Source organism: Narcine bancroftii, chromosome 1, assembly GCF_036971445.1.
Source record: "Narcine bancroftii isolate sNarBan1 chromosome 1, sNarBan1.hap1, whole genome shotgun sequence".
Taxonomy (NCBI): Eukaryota; Metazoa; Chordata; class Chondrichthyes; order Torpediniformes; family Narcinidae; genus Narcine; species Narcine bancroftii.
This window is the reverse complement of record NC_091469.1, coordinates 255,159,961-255,180,611: the sequence shown is the minus strand read 5'-3', so window position 1 is coordinate 255,180,611 and position 20,651 is coordinate 255,159,961. Positions and strand designations below refer to the sequence as shown.

The 20,651-nt window shown below is 42.6% G+C and overlaps 1 protein-coding gene across 1 annotated transcript in view; it reads right to left on the bottom strand.

Moving 5' to 3' along the window:
* znf408 (zinc finger protein 408) overlaps window positions 1–19,792 on the bottom strand; it is a 55,724-nt gene extending 35,932 nt beyond the window's left edge. Inside the window, exons 1-5 of the mRNA XM_069895851.1 lie at window positions 19,452–19,792; window positions 12,339–12,438; window positions 6,513–6,787; window positions 3,301–3,362; window positions 1,300–1,496 (exon numbers count right to left, since the gene is read on the bottom strand). Coding sequence (XP_069751952.1) covers window positions 1,300–1,496; window positions 3,301–3,362; window positions 6,513–6,787; window positions 12,339–12,420 — 616 coding nt within the window. The 5' untranslated portion in view covers window positions 12,421–12,438; window positions 19,452–19,792. The remainder of the gene's footprint in view (window positions 1–1,299; window positions 1,497–3,300; window positions 3,363–6,512; window positions 6,788–12,338; window positions 12,439–19,451) is intronic.
* Window positions 19,793–20,651: the final 859 nt, after the last annotated feature.

The following is a 20,651-nucleotide window of genomic DNA, read 5'->3' as shown; positions in this document are numbered from 1 at the left end:
ATTAGAGAAATATCAACCAGTTAAGATACTTGACTAGTAGCTGGAGTTCAGGAGCATTAAATCCACAAGTTGGCATTTCACCATGACTGCTGGAGAATGTAAAATTAAACTGTCAATAAATGTTTGGCCTGGAAGTCAGCCTGAAGAAAACTGAGGTCCTCCATCAGCCAGCTCCCCACCATGACTACCAGCCCCCCCACATCTCCATCGGGCACACAAAACTCAAAACGGTCAACCAGTTTACCTATCTCGGATGCACCATTTCATCAGATGCAAGGATCGACAATGAGATAGACAACAGGCTCGCCAAGGCAAATAGCGCCTTTGGAAGACTACACAAAAGAGTCTGGAAAAACAACCAACTGAAAAACCTCACAAAGATAAGCGTATACAGAGCCGTTGTCATACCCACACTCCTGCTCGGCTCCGAATCATGGGTCCTCTACCGGCATCACCTACGGCTCCTAGAACGCTTCCACCAGCGTTGTCTCCGCTCCATCCTCAACATTCATTGGAGCGCTTTCATCCCTAACGTCGAAGTACTCGAGATGGCAGAGGTCGACAGCATTGAGTCCACGCTGCTGAAGATCCAGCTGCGCTGGGTGGGTCACGTCTCCAGAATGGAGGACCATCGCCTTCCCAAGATCATGTTATATGACGAGCTCTCCACTGGCCACCGTGACAGAGGTGCACCAAAGAAAAGGTACAAGGACTGCCTAAAGAAATCTCTTGGTGCCTGCCCCATTGACCACCGCCAGTGGGCTGATATCGCCTCAAACCATGCACCTTGGCGCCTCACAGTTTGGCGGGCAGCAACCTCCTTTGAAGAAGACCGCAGAGCCCACCTCACTGACAAAAGGCAAAGGAGGAGAAACCCAACACCCAACCCCAACCAACCAATTTTCCCCTGCAACCGCTGCAACCGTGTCTGCCTGTCCCGCATCGGACTTGTCAGCCACCAACGAGCCTGCAGCTGACGTGGACATTTTACCCCCTCCATAAATCTTTGTCCGCGAAGCCAAGCCAAAGAAGACCAGTAACCATTAAATTATGGGATAATTGTAAAAAAAAAATTGAGTGCATATAACTTTACAGAAAGGAAATTTCTGATCATATCTAGTCTGACCCATCATGGCTGCAGATTCAGTTAACTCTTAACTGCTTCTTCAGTGTGTTCTGGAGTGTTTGGGGATGGACTATCAATACTGGCAGTGCCAGTGATGTCTTTATCCTGTGAACAGATAAACTAAAATTCACACTGTCTATCTTTATGATATAGTAGATTGTAACATCATTTACCTGTGCAAACATCAACAATTTCATGGTCTTCCTGTGCACTGCTTTGTTCCTGTGTTGTTTGAACCTGGTTTTCTTCAGACCATAATAGAAGCTCTTGGCCCAATTCAATAGTTTTATAAAGCCGATAGTAGATTTTCCCGTAAAACTGAAACATGACTGCATTGCTCTCTTCTTTTGTTCGTGCTTTGTTTGCATACCTGTAAAATACAAGGAAAATTTAATTAGCCACCTGTCGCTGCAGTAGGACTTTGTAAATCTCATTCGCAACATGCATCCACCATCCAAACTTCAAATTCATTTTATTTAACTACATCAATATTATATTAAATTAAATTGCCAGGTTACTCTCATCCATTCCATGCACGTATGGAAAGGTTTCTGCAGTAGGCATCAAGGCATTTTATCATTTGCTATTTGGGGGAGCAGTTGAGTTTTTAACATAAAATACATTTTCCCCCAGAGCAATATTGTGTGGCTGTGTGAGAGATTCATTTATTAGACAACTTTATGGCTATTATGAATTATTAGCCAGTTTATGATTACCAGCCAATTACAGTATATTTTATGATGATCGCCCTGTAACCCCCAAACAGCTAATTTAGATATTATATTGGGACTAATCTCTGAAATGAATGAATGAAGTTAATTGTCATATACACCACTTTGATGTACAGATGAAGAGAAATTCTTACTTGCTGCAGCTTCCCACATACATAAAATACACCAGATAAAAGGTAGACAAAAAAAATACATTTCATTTTAAAAATAATATTACAAATATTATTTAAAATCAATTGTTGGTTAGTGCAAAAATATGCTGAGTCAGTTGCAAAGGTAGTCTTTAGTGCTTTGATTACGGTAGCATGGGGAGCTTCAAGACCTGAAGATTGCTGACAAAAATATTGTTCATGAACTTAAGAGGTGCTGGTCAGCAAAGCTTCTGTATCTTCTGCCTGAAGATAGCAACAAGAAGAGAGCATGGTCAGGATGATGGAAGACTTTTATAATGTTGGCAGCATTCTTGGAAGCAGCACCTCATATAGATGTCTCAATGGACTTGGCTAGGTCTGCCACTTTCTGAAGCCTTTTTCATTCGTGGACATTCAAGTTTTCAAATCAGTCCATGATGCAACTGGTCAGCGCATCTGTAGAGGTTTGATAAAGTACAGGTATACCCCGCTTCACAAAACTAGAGCATTCGTAAAGGCGTAAAGCGAAGGCCCATTCACTACTATTGAAGGCTATTTTGGTGATGAAACAGTGTCACAGCATCAATGTCCCTTATGTTAGCAAAAGGAGCCAAATTAAGAATGGAAAAGGAAATGAAAAGACCCAATACTTTATTTAGCTCAATTTAGTACCTGGCACAAATAACAATTGTAATAAAAAGACGGCAGTACTGCTGCAGCTGCAGTGATGGCAACACTGCCACTGGTGTGGACCTGGGAGGGGCATCTTCCTGTGTTCCTCTGTGGGGGGGGGTCTTACTACCTACTTGTTATGCCCAGCAGCCCATAAAGGTTTAAAATGCCTGTAGATCAGGGCCAGCAACATTTTTATTACATCGGAGAATCCATGTGGGTCTGTGTCCAAGCCGACAGTCCAGTTGAGGGTTCTGGGAGCAACAGACCAGCACAGGGCACCAGAGTTGGAGAACCTCTCCCCCCACCCCACACACAAACAAACCTGAGAGATGACCCTAAGATAGGAAACCACAGCAGCTGATGAGCACTGGGCTCTGTTTCCAAAGGCCTTGCACCAGGCCTTGGGACTGGGAATTGTGAGGGTGGCAATGGGGAGCAGGACAGGTTTTACACTTTCTGTGTTTACACTGGGAAGTGGCTAAGGGGGTGTAAGGGTGCATTGGAGGGAAGAACGGATCAGGGATCATGCCAAGTTCAAAGCATAAGAGAAAAATGTGTCAGATGTGGAAACTGATGGGAGTTTTTGTGTTTCTCTGGAAAATTTTGTTGATTGTGCATAGATTAAAAATGTCACTACCTCATCCAGTTGGAGAGTGACTGGTTGACCTGTGCTTCTCCTGCTCCTGTCTTTTCACCAATCTGTGTTAACAAAGACAATAAAAACTGGTCACAATGATTAGAATAAAGAAACATCCAAATTCATATTAGTACGAGGCGAAAGGCTCATGATTCCATGAAAGATTCATGATTCCAAGGCTTTATATCCTCTGATGCTATTCCTGTCAATTAATCTCATACAAAAATACACAGTCTGTTTAAATACAGCCTCCAGCATTAAGCTTTTCTAGAATAGCTCTCTAGCTGCTGAAGCCATGGGACTTTACACCAGAAGTCCCTATGATGGTCACTCTATGCCTGCCTGTCTCTTTGCTGCACAAGTTGTGCTTGACTGAATGGTCCATCTCTTTTTTACCACATACAAGACCTATTCTAGACAAGCTGCATTGACAACTGGTTAAGTATGCACACATTACTTGTTCCAGTTGTTATACAATAATATTGCAAATTATGGAGAGCTGCTAGAATGCATACATCTTGTTTATCAGGTTCCTAACCTCCTTAAATATATGTCGGACATATGGATCATATGTTTGTGTTTGTTAAAAGCACCATGAGAATATCAACATGGGTCTAAAGAAACTGAAATTTTCTCCCAGTTTGAATCAGCTGTTTATAAAACATACAAAGCACTGAGAGTCATGATTTAAAGCAGCAGGGGTGTCAAACTCAAATTCACGGGGGGCCAAAATTAAAAACTTGGACTAAGTCGAGGGCCGAACTAAATATTTATTGAAAATTTTCAACAACATCTGCATGTTTTCTCTTCTTTCAACATATGTAATGTTAAACTTTTTCTTATTAAAATAAATGTTTACTAATAGTTTTGGATAAACTCTTTCCAGAAGCATTAACAAAGGAGAAATAAAATATTCAATAAATAATATTTCTCTATAGAGGATTTGTCAAATGTTGCTAGTGTACTGTCGAATAGTAAAATCTGAGGGCTATTGAGAATGTGGGAGAATAACATGATTCCTGAAACAATCAAATGGGTGACTGATTGTGGGCATGAACTCTAGCAGGGTTATTTGCCATGCCCTTTTTCCATTGGTACAGATATCCTTTGATTTATACACTTTTCAAGTTTTATGCCTAATGAGCTTGTATCCAGGTGCAGGACCATTTTTAACCAGGAATATATTTATCACTGTGACATGAAACTATTGGAAGATCGTTTTATCCTGAGATTAAAGTTCATAATTTTTACTCAGGCCTGTGTGCGGGAAGGCGGGGTTTGCGGGCGATCGGGTTGGACAACGACAGTGCGGGGGCATCGGCTCTCGCTGCAGGGCGGCATCTCGGCGGATCAGCGGCCCCGTCACCGTGAGTCGCGGGTCGGCCTGCAGCAGGGAGGGGGAGTGGGCAACGGTCCTGGCGAGGTCAGGCCCCCCCTGAGTTTCAGCCAGACCCCCCCTTGACCTGCTGAGTTTCTCCCGGACCCCCCTTGACCTGCTGAGTTTCTCCCGGACCTCCCTTGACCTGCTGAGTTTCTGCCGGACACCCCTTGACCTGCTGAGTTTCTCCCGGACCCCCCTTGACCTGCTGAGTTTCTGCCGGACCCCCCTTGACCTGCTGAGTTTCTCCCAGACCCCCCTTGAACTGCTGAGTTTCTCCCGGACCTCCCTTGACCTGCTGAGTTTCTGCTGGACCCCCCTTGACCTGCTGAGTTTCTCCCGGACCCCCCTTGACCTGCTGAGTTTCTGCTGGACCCCCCCTTGACCTGCTGAGTTTCTCCCGGACCCCCCTTGACCTGCTGAGTTTCTCCCGGACCTCCCTTGACCTGCTGAGTTTCTGCCGGACCCCCCTTGACCTGCTGAGTTTCTCCCGGACCCCCCTTGACCTGCTGAGTTTCTGCCGGACCCCCCTTGACCTGCTGAGTTTCTCCCAGACCCCCCTTGAACTGCTGAGTTTCTCCCGGACCTCCCTTGACCTGCTGAGTTTCTCCCGGACCCCCCTTGACCTGCTGAGTTTCTCCCGGACCTCCCTTGACCTGCTGAGTTTCTCCCGGACCCCCCTTGACCTGCTGAGTTTCTCCTGGACCCCCTCCCCTTGACCTTCTGAGTTTCTCCCGGACCCCTCCCCCCTTAACCTGCTGAGTTTCACCCGGACCCCTCCCCCTTGACCTGCTGAGTTTCTCTCGGACCCCCCTTTGACCTGCTGAGTTTCTCCTGGACCCCCTTTGACCTGCTGAGTTTCTCCCTTCTGGTGTTTTTACGAGAACCACAGACTTTCGCTCATACATTGATGAGGGGGAATCAAGGGCCAAACATTGTCAGGTACCTCTTTGCTGGATAAAGGATACGGTTTAACCCGCTGAGTTTCTCCAGTGTTGGGTTTTCACGAGGTAGCGTCAAAGGGCCGAAGGGCCTGTTTCTGATCTGTAATGTTCTATGGACCCTGCTCTTCTTTCCATGCCGGTGTCCCAGGACCTTTCCAGGGCAGTCTCCGCGCTCAGGACCGCGCTGGGATCCCGGTCAGCGGTGGAGGAGCAGGTGAGCGCAGCTAATCCCGATCCAGCCCACACCACTCCCGAGATTGGCGGGGGGTTCCACCCTACCTGCCTGACCAGCCTCGCTCTCCAAGTGTACTCCGGGCACCCACCGCTGGTCCGGTGGGAAGGCGCAGGGCGGCCGGCGCCCCCATCGCCCGGCGGGGAGCCCCAATCTTCCCTCTGGCGTCCCGACTCCATCTGCAGCTCCAAGAAACGCTGTGCCACTGGGGTTCCGGGCGCTGGGAAGCAGCCTTGACTTCCCCTGACACCTGCCAGGCCGCGCTGCTGTGGGGGGCTGGGTGGGGGGACACGACAGCGTGTTTATAAAACCACCCACCACAACTTTTCAAGGACCAGGATTTTTCTCTCTCTCTCTCACCCTGGGACACAGCGGTTACTGTGCATGCGCTATACTGGCGCGGTGGCCAGCGAGCCACCTCGATTACATTTTTGATATGATCTTGCGGGCCAAATATAATTATATTGCGGGCCAAATTTGGCCCGCGGGCCAGAGTTTGACATGTATGATTTAAAGGATCAGTGAGCCCACCTATAAGACATACTTTTAATTATCAATGCACATGGGTGATTTAATGGCCCTTTTTTCACAAATATCTTGCATAATACGGACATTAAGCATCTTCCATTATAGGAAAATTTACTGACATACTCTGTACCTCCTTTGACATGAAAGATGTTCTTCCAACAACTTCATCACACTCCAATTTTCCTTCTAGAGGTCCAAAGAATATTCCTCTGGGAAGTGCCTTAGAAACACACCAGATGCCCAGCTGGTTTTCCTGAATCTGGGAAGGTCCTGCTGCCAGACCAGCAGGTAATGTGTAGAAGGCTCGACATGGTAATCCAAGCTCCACTGGGGTATCTTTTATGAAAGTTGGTGGACCATGCACTGGACAGTTCTCCTCGAAGAACTCCTGACAGTCCTCACAGACTGAAAAAAATAAAAGATGAAATAGGAGAATTTGTATTAGGCTTTAAAATAACATACTAGTGCATAAAGCTATCATTTATTATTCCAGCAAAATTAAATTCACTGGCTTTTAAGATGATCCATCCAATTATTTTCAACATCTCCTTCTACCCAGCAAGAACTCCATTGTGAAGTATGTGCTTAAACTACTCCACCTATTCTTTCAGTTCTATTGTCACGGTTTTAAGTTTTTGTTTTGGTGTGCTCATGTGGTTACACTTTTCCCCCATATCTATCAGATCCAAAGCAACTCACTGACATAAACTTCAAAGCCAAGTAAAAGAGTTTGACTAAAATAGCTCAACAATTTGAGCTCATAAAGCACCTTTAAAACAGAGTGCAAGTATTAGGGAACAGACTCATGTAATTTGTCCTTTTCCACCAAGACACACAAGTTATTAGAAGAGATGAATGTTCAAAAAGATTATAAAGAGCCTCTTCCCAAATACTTCTGAGATTTGAAAGGCATATAATTGGCTATAAAAGCACTTTGGAATTCTTGATGTTTTGTAACAATATTAATATTTGGGGAGAATTTATTAGAGTAGGTCACATACATTCACACATTTTAAAACAGATCTTATTTGAAAGACTGGAAGAATTGAACTGACTTCATAAAATGCTTGACCATTGTCATGCTGGAGTCATGCTGTCTATCAGTACCCTTTCTGCAAAGTGCTCACAGAAAGATCAATCCTGGATTGTTTATCTAAGATAACAACAGATGGGAGCAGAAGGAAGAACTCCTGTTTGCTGGAGAAGGTGGGGGTTTTGCACTACATGAGTCACATGCTCTCTTTGGCATTTCAGTTGGAAGAGAGAGAGGGAGAGAGAGAGAGAGAGAGTTAACAGCTCAGTCAGTGTGTGGGACACTGACAAGTAACTGAAAAGTGCAATCCAGGGAAAAGTGTTTGATGAAAGCAAGTTCCAGAGCAGTAGATGGCTGGAAATGCTTTCTGTCTGATGTTTCTCTTGAAACAGAGGAAGGAATGGAACTCTGTGGTAGAAAGAAGTTACCATCCAGAAGACCTTGATGGGGCAAGTTTCATCAGTGAGACCCTGAGGTGACTAGTGGTGGTACCTCAGTTGTGGAAATCCTGGAGCAACAAATATATCTCTCTGCAAACCCCACAAGAACCTTCCTGAGCAGTAAACATTTACCTTTCAAGCACCAAAGCCTGGTGAACTTTATACATGTTAAATTCTGTGCACAGTATGGTGATTCCCTGCAACCAGAGAACTTGGAAAAAGGAGAAGTGAGATTGAACTGTGAAGCAAAGAACTTTTCTTGAATTTACACACACATTATACACGTGCGCTTAGAATTAGAAGGGGGGTTAATTTGGGTTAGTTAAGTATAGAGTTAAGTTAATGTTTGATTCTATTTTCATGTATGAAGTTGATTAAAAATAACTTTTGTTTTGAAAGCCACTGTCTTGGTGAATGTCTATTGCTGCTGGGTTTTGGGGTCCTTTGGGCTCATAACAGTTTAAAGAGATGCAGCACAAAATGTATGCTTTCTATTCTCAGGAGATAGAGACTGAACAGCTGAAAGCTCCAAGAAGCAAATACCAGAGTGTAAGATCCATAGTTGAAAGTGCCAATACTGATAATGGCTCAAAGTAAGTTTTTCAAGTAGAAATGCCTGCTTGTAAAATAGGGAGAAAATAATTCTAAAAACAGTACAGTGAATTGAAGAAACAAACCATTTATGGCAAAATTAAGAGCATCTTGATTGAATATTTGCTCTCAATTCTCAAAAAAAATCAATGAAATGCTGAAATTTAGACCTTCTATAGCAGGTCAGACCTGCAGTTCACATCTCACAAGAGAGCTGGAATTATAGAAATAAAGGGAGGGGCCAGGGAGGAGGAATTGTAAACAATTTGGTGATCCAAGGTAAAAATAAAGTGTAATGAAGAAATTGTTTTGAGATGATGATAAAAGCCCCACTCTTTTGGCTATTGACACAATCTTCTCAACATATAACACCAATGTCAATTCTATTTAGGAAATAAAGAGTTTGCTTTGTATGGCATCTTTCAGTAGCTTATTTTGTATTCGATAAAATATTTTAAAATTTTCATCACTGTCAAACCTAAGACTTCAATTATTTGGTTTCTGTCTTTGGCTCAGTTCAAGGGGTGTTTTTCAACTGTTATTATTGCTCGGCAAAATAAAGTGTCTTCAGGCCTAAATATGCCTGAGATTTGCCTGATCTCAGAAGCTAAGCAGGCTCAGGCCTGGTCAGTACTTGGATGGGAGACCACCCACGAACACCAGGGGCTGTAGGATTCTGTGAGGGTCACTGGACAAAGTGGCGAGTCTCTGTCTGCCTTACTTATGGTAGACAAAAGTCAAAGAATTTCATGCATGTTACATTCTAAATGTAGTTTTACACGACAATAATGGAACCTTTACCTTTTTAAAACATTTTTTAAAAGGCATCACCTTCTGATTTCTATATTAAATTATAATGACAATAATTATACGTGCCATTCAAAGTCACCCATTGCCATCTGTGGTTTTGCTTTTTTGGGTTCCAGTCTCACTGATTCATGTTTTTTATTATCTATCTATAAACCATTGTGATTGCACAATGCCTGCTGTTTAAAGGCTTCATCCTTCTCGTAAAATACATGGCTGACATCATAAAATATTTTCCAAAAGCAAAGTTTTACCTATGCGGAATTTTTTTAAAAAGTAGGTCTTCATGGATGCCTTATTTATTATTAGTTAAAGCCTAAATTTTGATGCAAGAAATGTAACAGTCTGTCATGTTCATCAAGCTTCCTTACAAAGAAATGTGAATATAACCACGTAACCTGTTCAGTTGATTTTGGTTAAAAGCTAAACAATGGACAGGGCATTAGGTTGAACTATGCTGCTCATCTGAAAAACACTATGGACTTTTAACAAATGGGAGGCACATGGGCCTTAGGTTCATGATTTATTAGAAAGATACTACCTCCACCACTGCAACTGTCGCTGAGTAATAAACCAGAGGGCCAGTGTAGGTTATGCCTTGATCTCAACTGGATCCAACCAACCCTTACAGTATCCTAGGTTTGTCATTTTGGATTTCTGGATCTGCAGCTTTAATTTCTCCTCACCGAGACAGGGTGAGGTGTGGCCCAAGTTCACAGCTCCCTTCCAAAAATATGAGAATTCAAAGCTGAATTTAAAATAATTGTGCAAAGGATTTCACTTGTCAGATATTCCTCACTATCCATTTTGATTTGGGGGAGGGTAGGCGCGAGGTGGTGGGAATAACGAAGATTTTAAAAATTACAATAATGATTTTTACAATCCATGGTTATACTGAAACACTATCTAAACTCCAGTCACTTAATGGGACAGCTCACAGCACGATTTGGCAGACATCATGAAGATCTAAGCTTAAGTCATTAGGCTGGTATAAATAAGAGTTTTCAGTAACAGTTTTTGCTGGTTTTTGGGAGAATGAGTGGGGATCTTAGTGAGTTCAAGTTTATTTGTCATCTGATTCAATTTACACACACGAAACAGTGTTCTCCAGTCCACACTGCAGAACAGTGCAAACCATAAATTGTGAAAGAAATATACAAGATACAGGCAGGAAAGCAGTTTCCACTGATAGGTGAGACTGGAACTAGGGGATAGAGCCTCAAGATTCAGGGAGTCAATTTGAGGATGGAAATGAGGAAGAAATACTTTTCCCAGAGAGTAGTGAATGAGTGGAATTTTCTGCCCAAGGAAGCAGGAGAGGCTGCCTCATTAAATGTATTTATGAAACATTTAGATAGGTTTTTGCATAGGAGGGGATTAAGAGTAGATGGAGCTGAGTCAGAGGCCACATCAGCCATGATCTTAGTAAAAGGTGGAGCAGGCTCAATGAGCCAAATGTCCTATTTCTGTTCCAATTTCTTATGTTCTTAATGAGTCTGACACTGAGGAGCTGCATGCTTAGATTTCAGGATGGGAAAACCAGGCTGGATTCTTACTGAGGTGATACATTGTGGGGTCCAGAACTTGATGCTCATTTCATCAGCAATTAAACTTTTGTTAAGTGCTAGTTCCATTTACACCATTGTAATGGAGAGGCAGCGTCCACCATCGTGTGGCCCTGCTGCGCTCCTGTTTGGAGGACACACTACCTGCCAGTCAAGGTCAAAGACTTACCCCAAGCCATCAAGGTGACCCTTACAAATGGCCCACCTAAATCACCAGGTGCTTCAGTCCATGCAGCCCGCCCAGGCGCAGCCCGCCCAGGCGCAGCCCGCCCAGGCGCAGCCCGCCCAGGCGCAGCCCGCCCAGGCGCAGCCCGCCCAGGCGCAGCCCGCCCAGGCGCAGCCCGCCCAGGCGCAGCCCGCCCAGGCGCAGCCCGCCCAGGCGCAGCCCGCCCAGGCGCAGCCCGCCCAGGCGCAGCCCGCCCAGGCGCAGCCCGCCCAGGCGCAGCCCGCCCAGGCGCAGCCCGCCCAGGCGCAGCCCGCCCAGGCGCAGCCCGCCCAGGCGCAGCCCGCCCAGGCGCAGCCCGCCCAGGCGCAGCCCGCCCAGGCGCAGCCCGCCCAGGCTCAGCCCGCCCAGGCTCAGCCCGCCCAGGCTCAGCCCGCCCAGGCTCAGCCCGCCCAGGCTCAGCCCGCCCAGGCTCAGCCCGCCCAGGCTCAGCCCGCCCAGGCTCAGCCCGCCCAGGCTCAGCCCGCCCAGGCTCAGCCCGCCCAGGCTCAGCCCTGTCCTTCACCCAATTGGCCCAGGTGAATCACCTCAGTTCACCCCTGCACTTGGCTTTGAGCCACTGGCCACAGCAACCAACAAGGCCCACAGTGATCCTTACGATTGGCCCCCCCAGCTTTTCCCCCAGAACTATAAAGGACCATGTGCCCCTTTGTTCTGTCTCTTTCGACTTCTTGTGGCATGTAAGTAGCACCTTCCACACAGGGTTGGGGTGAGTCCCGAGGCTAGGTAGCAGATCTGTGTCCGTACCGATCAAGGGGTGGGGGCACATAATATCACCTTGATCTGATTGTTGAATGTGTATCCTCTTGTAACTTCCCCAGTTTCTGTCGGTTTCCCCCTCATCATCCAAAAGTATGTATTTACCCTGTGTATTGTGTACGTGTGTAGAGGGTTGCTTGTCTCAATTCCATCCCTAAAATAAACATGTGCTTTGTACCTGCACTTTGGTCTGGTTCTTAACCTGGGGGACCCACATGAACCTGAACAACAACTATGAACACAAATATTACATAAAAGCAGTCAATCTGGTTCCAGGATGTTTGACAGGACAGTTTTAAAGCCGAGCTGACAAATGTATACATCTCTTTTTCATCACTGGTTGCTGAAGAGAATCAGGAAAAGAAAAGCCACCTTACTGTTTTTCTCAAACTTAGTCAAACAGTGAGTTGATTTCCAGTAGAAGCAATGGCTGCAATATTTCCAGCTATTGTCTCTGAAGTGAAAAAAAGTGCATTAATGCTTACTTCCAAAACCATTACTAGATTATAAAATGAAATATTCATCTAAGTTTACTTACACAGGTGTTGTTTATGATCTGGTGGAACAAAGCCCACTTTGGTTGGCCCTAACCTCTCACTTTCTTCAATTACTTGTGGCATCGTTTTTTAAAAGCACACCTGCAGAAAAAATGTTTTGTTAATTGCAATGAGCAAAACAAATGCAAGAATGTTACCTGTAACTTCACTATTAAACTCTGACTGAATCCTGTTATTACTTGTCCATTAGAAACCACATGTGGAAAAAATATATAATTTGAAACAAGATGTGTGACCTTAGATCCCAGCTAAAGATATTTTACAGTCCACATCAGGGGCGGGCAACCTTTTACCATGTGTGGGCTAATTGGTGTGTCAGTGGCCGCATTGATGCTACCATCAATGAAATAAATAAATGGAATGAACAAATAAATAAATGGGATGAATATAGTAATGCATTTCAGGCCAGGGAAGGCATTCTTCCAATCTGGAAATGCACCAAATATCATGAGCTAGTTATTAAAATGACACAATTAAAAAAAACATAAAAGTCAAAAAGGAAAAAAATGAGTCACAATGAAAAAATAACTCACCCCAAAACAGAGAGCAGCGAGAGAGGGAGAGAATGTCACAGTGGAGAGAGGGTGAACCTCACACAAGAGGGACTTTCACGGAAAGAGAGGAAGAGTAACACACAGGGAGAGGAAGTGAGACAGAGGGATTTACGCACAAATAGAGGGAGTCCAACCCAGGGAGAGGAATTGCAACACTCTGCGAGAGTACAACAGGCAGGTGATTGCAGAAAGATGAGGAGTCACACAGAGAGATTGTGTCACGCTTAAATCACCTCTTTCTGAGCTAAATTAATTAGGCTAATCAATCTAGTGACCTTATCAGTAGATTGTTGTCTTTTGACAAATCCTGTTTGATCCATATGAATTAAATTTGGTAAGTATTTAGCGAATCTATTTGCTAACATTTTAGCAACAATTTAATAATCTGCGTTCATTAATGATATTAGTAGATAGGATTCTGGATTTAACAGATCCCTATCTTTCTTTGGTATAACTAATTATTGCAGTTGAGAAAGATTCTGATAAGGAATGAGATGAACAATGAACTAAGTGCATCACTGACTTGCCATGAAGGGAGGTTCTAAATCTCTTTGATATCAATATTTGAAACTAGGTAAACTTATCTGGGATAAAAAAATAATTTTAACTTCATCTCTACTAGACTCAGATTTATATAAATTAGAATAAAAATCTTTAAATAAATCATTAATTTCTTGAGGTTTATAAGTAATCATCTTCAAACTTTTTCTAACAGCTACCAATGAATAATGCGGATTTCACAAAGTTTAAGAAAGAATTACGATTTAAATGGCAAACACAAGTAATCTGATACCTAGGTATTCGACTAGGTAATAATCTCGACCATCTATACAAATTAAATTATCAGCCATTAATGAAGAAGTTACAGGATGACTTAGAACATTGGAAAGATTTACCACTAACACTGATAGGAAGGGTAAATTGCATTAAAATGAATGTCTTCCCAAGGATACAATACATATTTCAATCGTTACCAATTCCCTTAACAGAGAAATTCTTCAATGAGCTAAAGAAAATAATAAGGAAATTCTTATGGAAAGGGGGGAAACCGAGGATAGCGCTAGATAAATTAACAGAATGGTACAAACAAGGGGGCTTACAGCTACCAAACTTTAAGAATTATTATAGAGCAGCACAATTAAGATACCTATCAGATTTTTATCAAACAAGGGAAAAACCAGATTAGGGGAGAAGGAACCAGAACATATACTTTATAAGTGGGATGAAAAACTGGTGTAACATAGAAGTTCACCAGTACTGCACCATCTGCTCAACATTTGGAAGAAGATTCACGTAGAAAGGAAAAAACAAATTACCAACTACCAAAATTATTATTGACGCAAAATCAACCAATCCCTTTCACAATAGATAACCTTTCCTTTAGAGAATGGAGAGAAAAGGGATCAAAAGAATAGAAAATTGTTTTTTGGGAAACAATTGTTTGCATACCACCAACTGAAAACCTACTTGAAGGACAAATTGGGAAGAAGGCTGAGGTTACCAGAAGGAAGCAGCTTTGAATATGTGATTACAGACACAATGATAATTAAAAGATTTATAACAAACATGTACATCAAGCTGCAAGAGAAAGAGAACAATGAAATAAGCTGTAAGCCCAAACAAAAGTGGGAACAAGATCTAAACATAAAGATAAAGAATGAAACATGAGAAAAGCTATGCTCCGGAACTATGAGAAATACAATAAACACAAGGTTACACATGATACAATATAATTGGTTACACAGGCTACACAACACGCTCCAAAAGTTAAATAAATGGGACCCAACAGTATCAGGCAGATGTTTTCGCTGTAAGTAGGAAATGGGAACAACAGTACATGCAATTTGGGCATGTGAGAAAGTGGAAAAGTTTTGGGAAGATCTAAACCAGGTATTAAATAAAATCACAAAAAGCAACATACCAAAAAATCCAGAGATCTTTCTTCTAAGTAATATAAGAAGTAAAGAACTCGGCCTCAATTTGGACGAAGCACAAAAAAGATTTATTATGATAGCCTTAGCTGTAGCAAAAAAAATGTATAATGTCAACCTGGAAATCAGAAGAGAGCCTGAGAGTACAGCAATGGTACATAGAAATGAATAAATGTATTCCATTGGAAAAAATAACATATAATTTAAGAAATATCGTTACAGTATTCGAACAAATTTGGGAACCTTACAAGGAACGCAACAGAGAGGGCCTACCATGGACCTCCACCCCCTAAAATGACAGAATGAGAAGATGAAATGAACTGACCCAGTGTGTAACAGTAGATGACAATTTTCTTGTTTATTTTCATTGTGTGATGACATTGTTTAATGGGTTTATTGTATATGTTGAACGTTGAGTGGGTGGGGAGGGGGGTGAAGGAGGGAGGGAAGGGAGGGGGGGGAAAAGGGGAGAAAATGACACTGTGTATATTCAAGAGGGAAATGTTTGTGTGTATTTTGGTTAATATGGTTCATAGTGTGAAAAATAAAAATTTTAAAAAAACTTTTTCTAACAGCATTAATTATTCTAGAAGTTTGTTTTGTTTTTAAGGCAAGAACCTTATGAGCCCTTTCTCCTAATTCATAATACATCTGCTTGGTTCTCTCAATTAATTTTTCAGTTCTAGAAGTCTGGATCGCCTTATAATGAAGTTTTTTTTTAAATTAATTTCTTTTCTTGTCTGAAACCTTTCTTTGTAATCCTTCTCCAAATTTTCTATTTCTGTTTCCAATTGATCAACCTCTTTCGTATAACCTTTCTTAATTTTCGCTATAAAACTTATTATCTGACCTCTAAAATATGTCTTCAATGAATCCCAAACAATAAACTTATTAGCTACTGAATAAGAATTTATTTCTAAAAATTCTTGGGTTTGCTGTCTTATAAAAATCACAAAAATCCACCCTCTTCAACACTGCAGAATTAAGACTCCATCTATAAACTGATTGTTCCTTCTCAGGAACCGAACATGTCATTAAAAGCGGTGAATGATCAGACAAAATTCTGGCCTTGTAGTCCAAATGCATAATTCTTCCTTACAGTTGCACTGATATCAAAAATAAATCTATTCTAGAATACGACTCGTGCCTATGTGAATAAAAATAGTCCCTTTCTTTAGGATTTAACCTTTGCCAAATAACTATCGTTCAACTCTTTCATTTCACTCAAACTTACCTTTGTTGCTTTAGCTTGAGTAACTTATTTTGCCGTTTTATCCAAAACCAGATCAAGACAACAATTAACATCTCTTCCTATCAATATTTTTTCATGCACTTCAGGTGCATAGAAGTATCACAAATAAATCCCTCAACAACATTTGGCGCATAAGTGTCTACATTTCAGAATAAATTTGACAATGAACCAAGACAAATATCCCCCCAGGATCAGTAACAGCCTTTTGAATTTTAACAGGTAACATCTTTTTGATCAATATCGCTACACCTCCTACTTCAGAATTAATCATTGAAGCTACCATTTGGCCGACCCAGACACTTTTTAAATTTCTGATGTTCCTTCTCTGTTAAATGAGCGTCTTGCAAGAAAGCAATATCAACTTTAATTTTCTTCATATAAGCTAAAACCCTCATAATCTGATTATTAACCCCATTATATTGAAACTTACAAAATTTAATACCCTACTAGTAGCCATTGATCTACTTTCCAACAATTCAGAACTCCCCTTTGCCTCTCCTCTTGGGCCTCCCACATCTTGAAACTGTTGACATCTCTGTCCAAAGCAAGCAAGAAAGAAAACAAAAACAAAACTTAAAAAAGCCCACCCCCCCCCCCCCCAAAAAATGGCCAGCACTCCCCTCTTCTATTGTGAGGGAAGTGGCTCCTGCCATTAAGTGGCCCATAATAGTTAAGGAAGGAGTAAGAAAAAACCCTCTGCCAGCCCCCCCGGAGAGAATAATCATTATATAAATTTAAAAGCAGTTCATTTGTCGGCATAGGCAGCTGCTTCAAGATCTACAATTTCTTATTACGTCAACTCTTTCCTGGAACTTGTATCTTCTCTGATTGTTGAATATCCAAGTTTTGTACATCAATTTGTTGAACCTGCTTATTACTTGGAAGAGAATTAGCAAATTCCAAATCTTCCATATAATTTACAAAAAATCTTATTATCTCCCAGAAGCACCTTAAGTGCAGCTGGGTGACGAAAGGAAAACTTGTATCCTTTCTTCCACAAAACAGATTTTGCTGGGTTGAACTCCTTTCTTTTCACAATTGCCGTACTTAAATCAGCATAGAATACTTTCCTTTTAGCCACTATCAATGGGCCTTGATGTTGGTGAGCATTCTGGACAGCCGTTCTAGATAATTACTTCTTTTCTGTTGGTCCTGTGGGCTCTATCCAATTCAATTCCATTCAGAAAGTTATTAGATCCCAGAAGTTCTGGGGTCTATTTTTGAAAAAAATGTACAGGATCGGGACCTTCAAAATCTTCTATCAGCCCAACAATCTTCACATTATTTATTCGACTATGATTTTCCAGTATATCAATTTTTGTAAGAGATCTTTTCTCTGGACGTCCAATGCCATAACTGAATCTTCCATTTTATTAACCACATCTTTACATTGTTCCATTTCATTACGATATTCTTGGAAGTTTTCTTCAACTTGCTGAACTTGTACTTTAACTTTATATATCACTTTTAAATATCTTTTCATTTCTTCCTTAATATTTTTCATCTCTCCTTTAACATATTCAAATTAACATCGCATCTTATAGACACAAACTGCATATCAATCTTCTCACTCATTGCCTGTAATTGATTCATCAATATAAAAGTCTGTTCTTGTCTGCCCATACCTTGTCCCCTAGCTCCAGGAATCTTGACCTGCTTGGTCTTCATTCCTTGTATTAGTTGGGCATCTTGATCTCCATCTTCTTCTTCCTCCCCCTCTTTATTTTGTTCTTCCTCTTGTCCTTCTATATCATGTACTGTTGAAAGAGGAACTTCTGAGCCTGCCTCCAACTCTATAGGACTAGTTCAAAGAGTTGCCCTTTGTTCCGTTCTGCACATCTTGTTCTTGCGATCTTTGTAGTTCAATGATCCTCTTCTGGACTCCAGTACCATCTTCTTTGGCTCCCCGGAGAGGTGGCGCTGGTGTCATCTGGATGCTGCAGCTCTAGTCACTTGAGGAAGAAGAGAAACTTCAGCCCAAGGCTCCAACGTCAAGTTAGGCCCAACTTTCTCTGATTTAAAAAAAAATCTTTTTCATAACTATTTTTCTACTCATCTGTATCTTCCTTTCTTTGAAGCTATAGTGAACACTTTGCAGGTAAGTTCCAACAGCTATATTAGTTATTTAAATTTTTTAAAACTTTTTTAGGTCAGCTATTAATTAATTATCCTAGGAGAGGCGTATTATCGCGTCCCTCATTCACACCATCATGCCATACCCCCCAGAAAGAGCTGGTGTTGCTTGCAGAGAGAGAGAGGGACAGAGAGACAGAGAGAGAGAGAGAGAGAGAGAGAGAGAGAGAGAGAGAGAGAGAGAGAGAGAGAGAGGATCTATCTCACAGACACTGGAATGTCACCGTGAGGGGGAGAACGACACCAGGGGGACAGAAGAGGGTGTGGGGGTGGGAGAAGAGTCCTGCGCAGAGGGTGGGGGAAGAGTCCCGCGCAGAGGGTGGGGAGAAGAGTCCCACGCAGAGGGTGTGGGGGGGGGTGTCTCCAACACAGAGATCCGGGAAGCCACGCACAGAGCAAGGGAACCGTGCAGAGATGGAGCTCATCGGGGGGGAGGGGTCAGAGCCGCACAAAGAGCCTCACACTGAGGAGGGCACCTATACCCTAGGCCAGATAAATTTGGATCGCAGGACATAGAATGCCCACCCCTGTTCCACAACATGCATGACACCCACTCATATCAAAGGTTATTGAATAGATTTCACTGAGGAAACAAACTACAGACTGGGCTTACCCATAAAATACAGGTTACGGGAACAACTAGTAAAAATAGTGGACGGCCTTTCATTTTCTTAAAGAGGCTCTGACAAACTTGATTTTAACAGGGTGCCACTTTAATTTTATAGTGTTCAAAACCCCACTGCCCTGATTGGGAAGGGGAGAGGGGGGAGGGGGGAAATGTTGCTTGTGTTTCCAAAAAAACAAGTTTGATTTCTGCATTGGAACAGTGGGGGTGAGTCAAGAAACACAAAAACTGTAGATGCAAGAATCTGAAGCAAACAGTGGGCTGCTGTAGGAGGGGCAGTCAATATTTCATGTCTGGACCCCTAAAATAAAAAGGGGGTTGATATTGGACAATATGAAGGGGGTAAAGGAATCAGGAGAGACTTTATAGATGGGGGAAACTGGAAATCAAAATAATAACAGCGGTCGGTGAAGAAGAGATGATTCCCAACATTTTTTTTACAAAAAAGCCAAGATTTATGCCGCTGGGTTTAAGCCTCTCCAGGAGGAATACAAGTCTTAGTGCTTTGAGGAAAAAGCTGTGTGCCAAGTACCCAGAACATATGGAGCAAGGAAGAGGCAGCAGTTCATACACCAGCAAAGAGAGGAGATGGAACCCACCAGGGAGAAGAAAACAGTGTTAATTTCTGTCCGTGGGCACCGCTACGGGGAAGTCAACCAGTCTAAATATTTCGGTCGGAGTCCCCATCAGGCGGGATTTGGGGACGTCGAGGGCGCCGCTGTTTGCAATGCACGGTTGTCGACAGCTCCGGGCCTGCGGAGACGTTGCTGCTCCAGTGGGCCAAACCCCCCCCCCGTCCCCCCTTGGTTACTTCCCTCCCCTTCCTTCCGTGGGCCGAGTGATCCTGTTACAAGGGGTCAGACCCCATCTTCGGGCTGCTCGAGCCAACCGCATCACCTCGAGTCGTCAGCGGACACCATTCCGAGACGGACTGGAAATCCGAACGCTTTCTACTTCCCCCGCAACAACACTGGTCCGCAACAAATGTTCCAGTCTCTCCTAGCCAGTCCTCAAGGCCAGACTGCTTTGGGGACTGTCAAGGGAGAGTTGCATCTGAACAGCAACAACGTGTGCAAGTGGAAAACCAAGGAGATTTCTTATTTTAATTTATAATTAATTTGAATTAATAATTTCTTATTTTAAGAAATAAATCTATAATCATAGAACCATAGAATACTACAGCACAGAAAACAGGCCATTCAACTCCTCTAGTCTGTGCTGACCATCATCTCCCTTGACCCACTGACCTGCTCCCATTCCATAATGCTCCAGAACTTTCACATCCAGGTATCTATCCAATTTACTTTTAAAATTACACAATCAAGCCCACATTCACCACATCAGATGGCAGCTCATACCACACTCCCACCATTCTCAGTGAAGAGCTTACCCCTAAACCTTTCCCCTTCAGCTTAAAACTATGACCTCTCACATTTTTCTTCCCAAATCTAAATGGAAAAAGCCTATTCACATCCACCTCTCATAATCTTGAAAACCCCTATCAAATTTCCCATTATACTTCTTTACTCCAAGGAATAAAGTCCTAACCTGTTTAATCTTTTCCTGTAACTCAACTCCTGAAGTCCTGGCAACCCCCTAGTAAATCTCTGCACTCTTTCAGTCTTATTGATAACCTTCCTGTAGTTAGGTGACCAGAACTGCACACAATATCATTTATAATGCTGGGCCTGTCATACATATGTAACTTAAAATAATGCCATATACCATACTTACAGCACATCACAGGTGACTGAGCAGTGAACATACAGTTCAAAAAGGTGCTCAAGGGGAACAGTCTG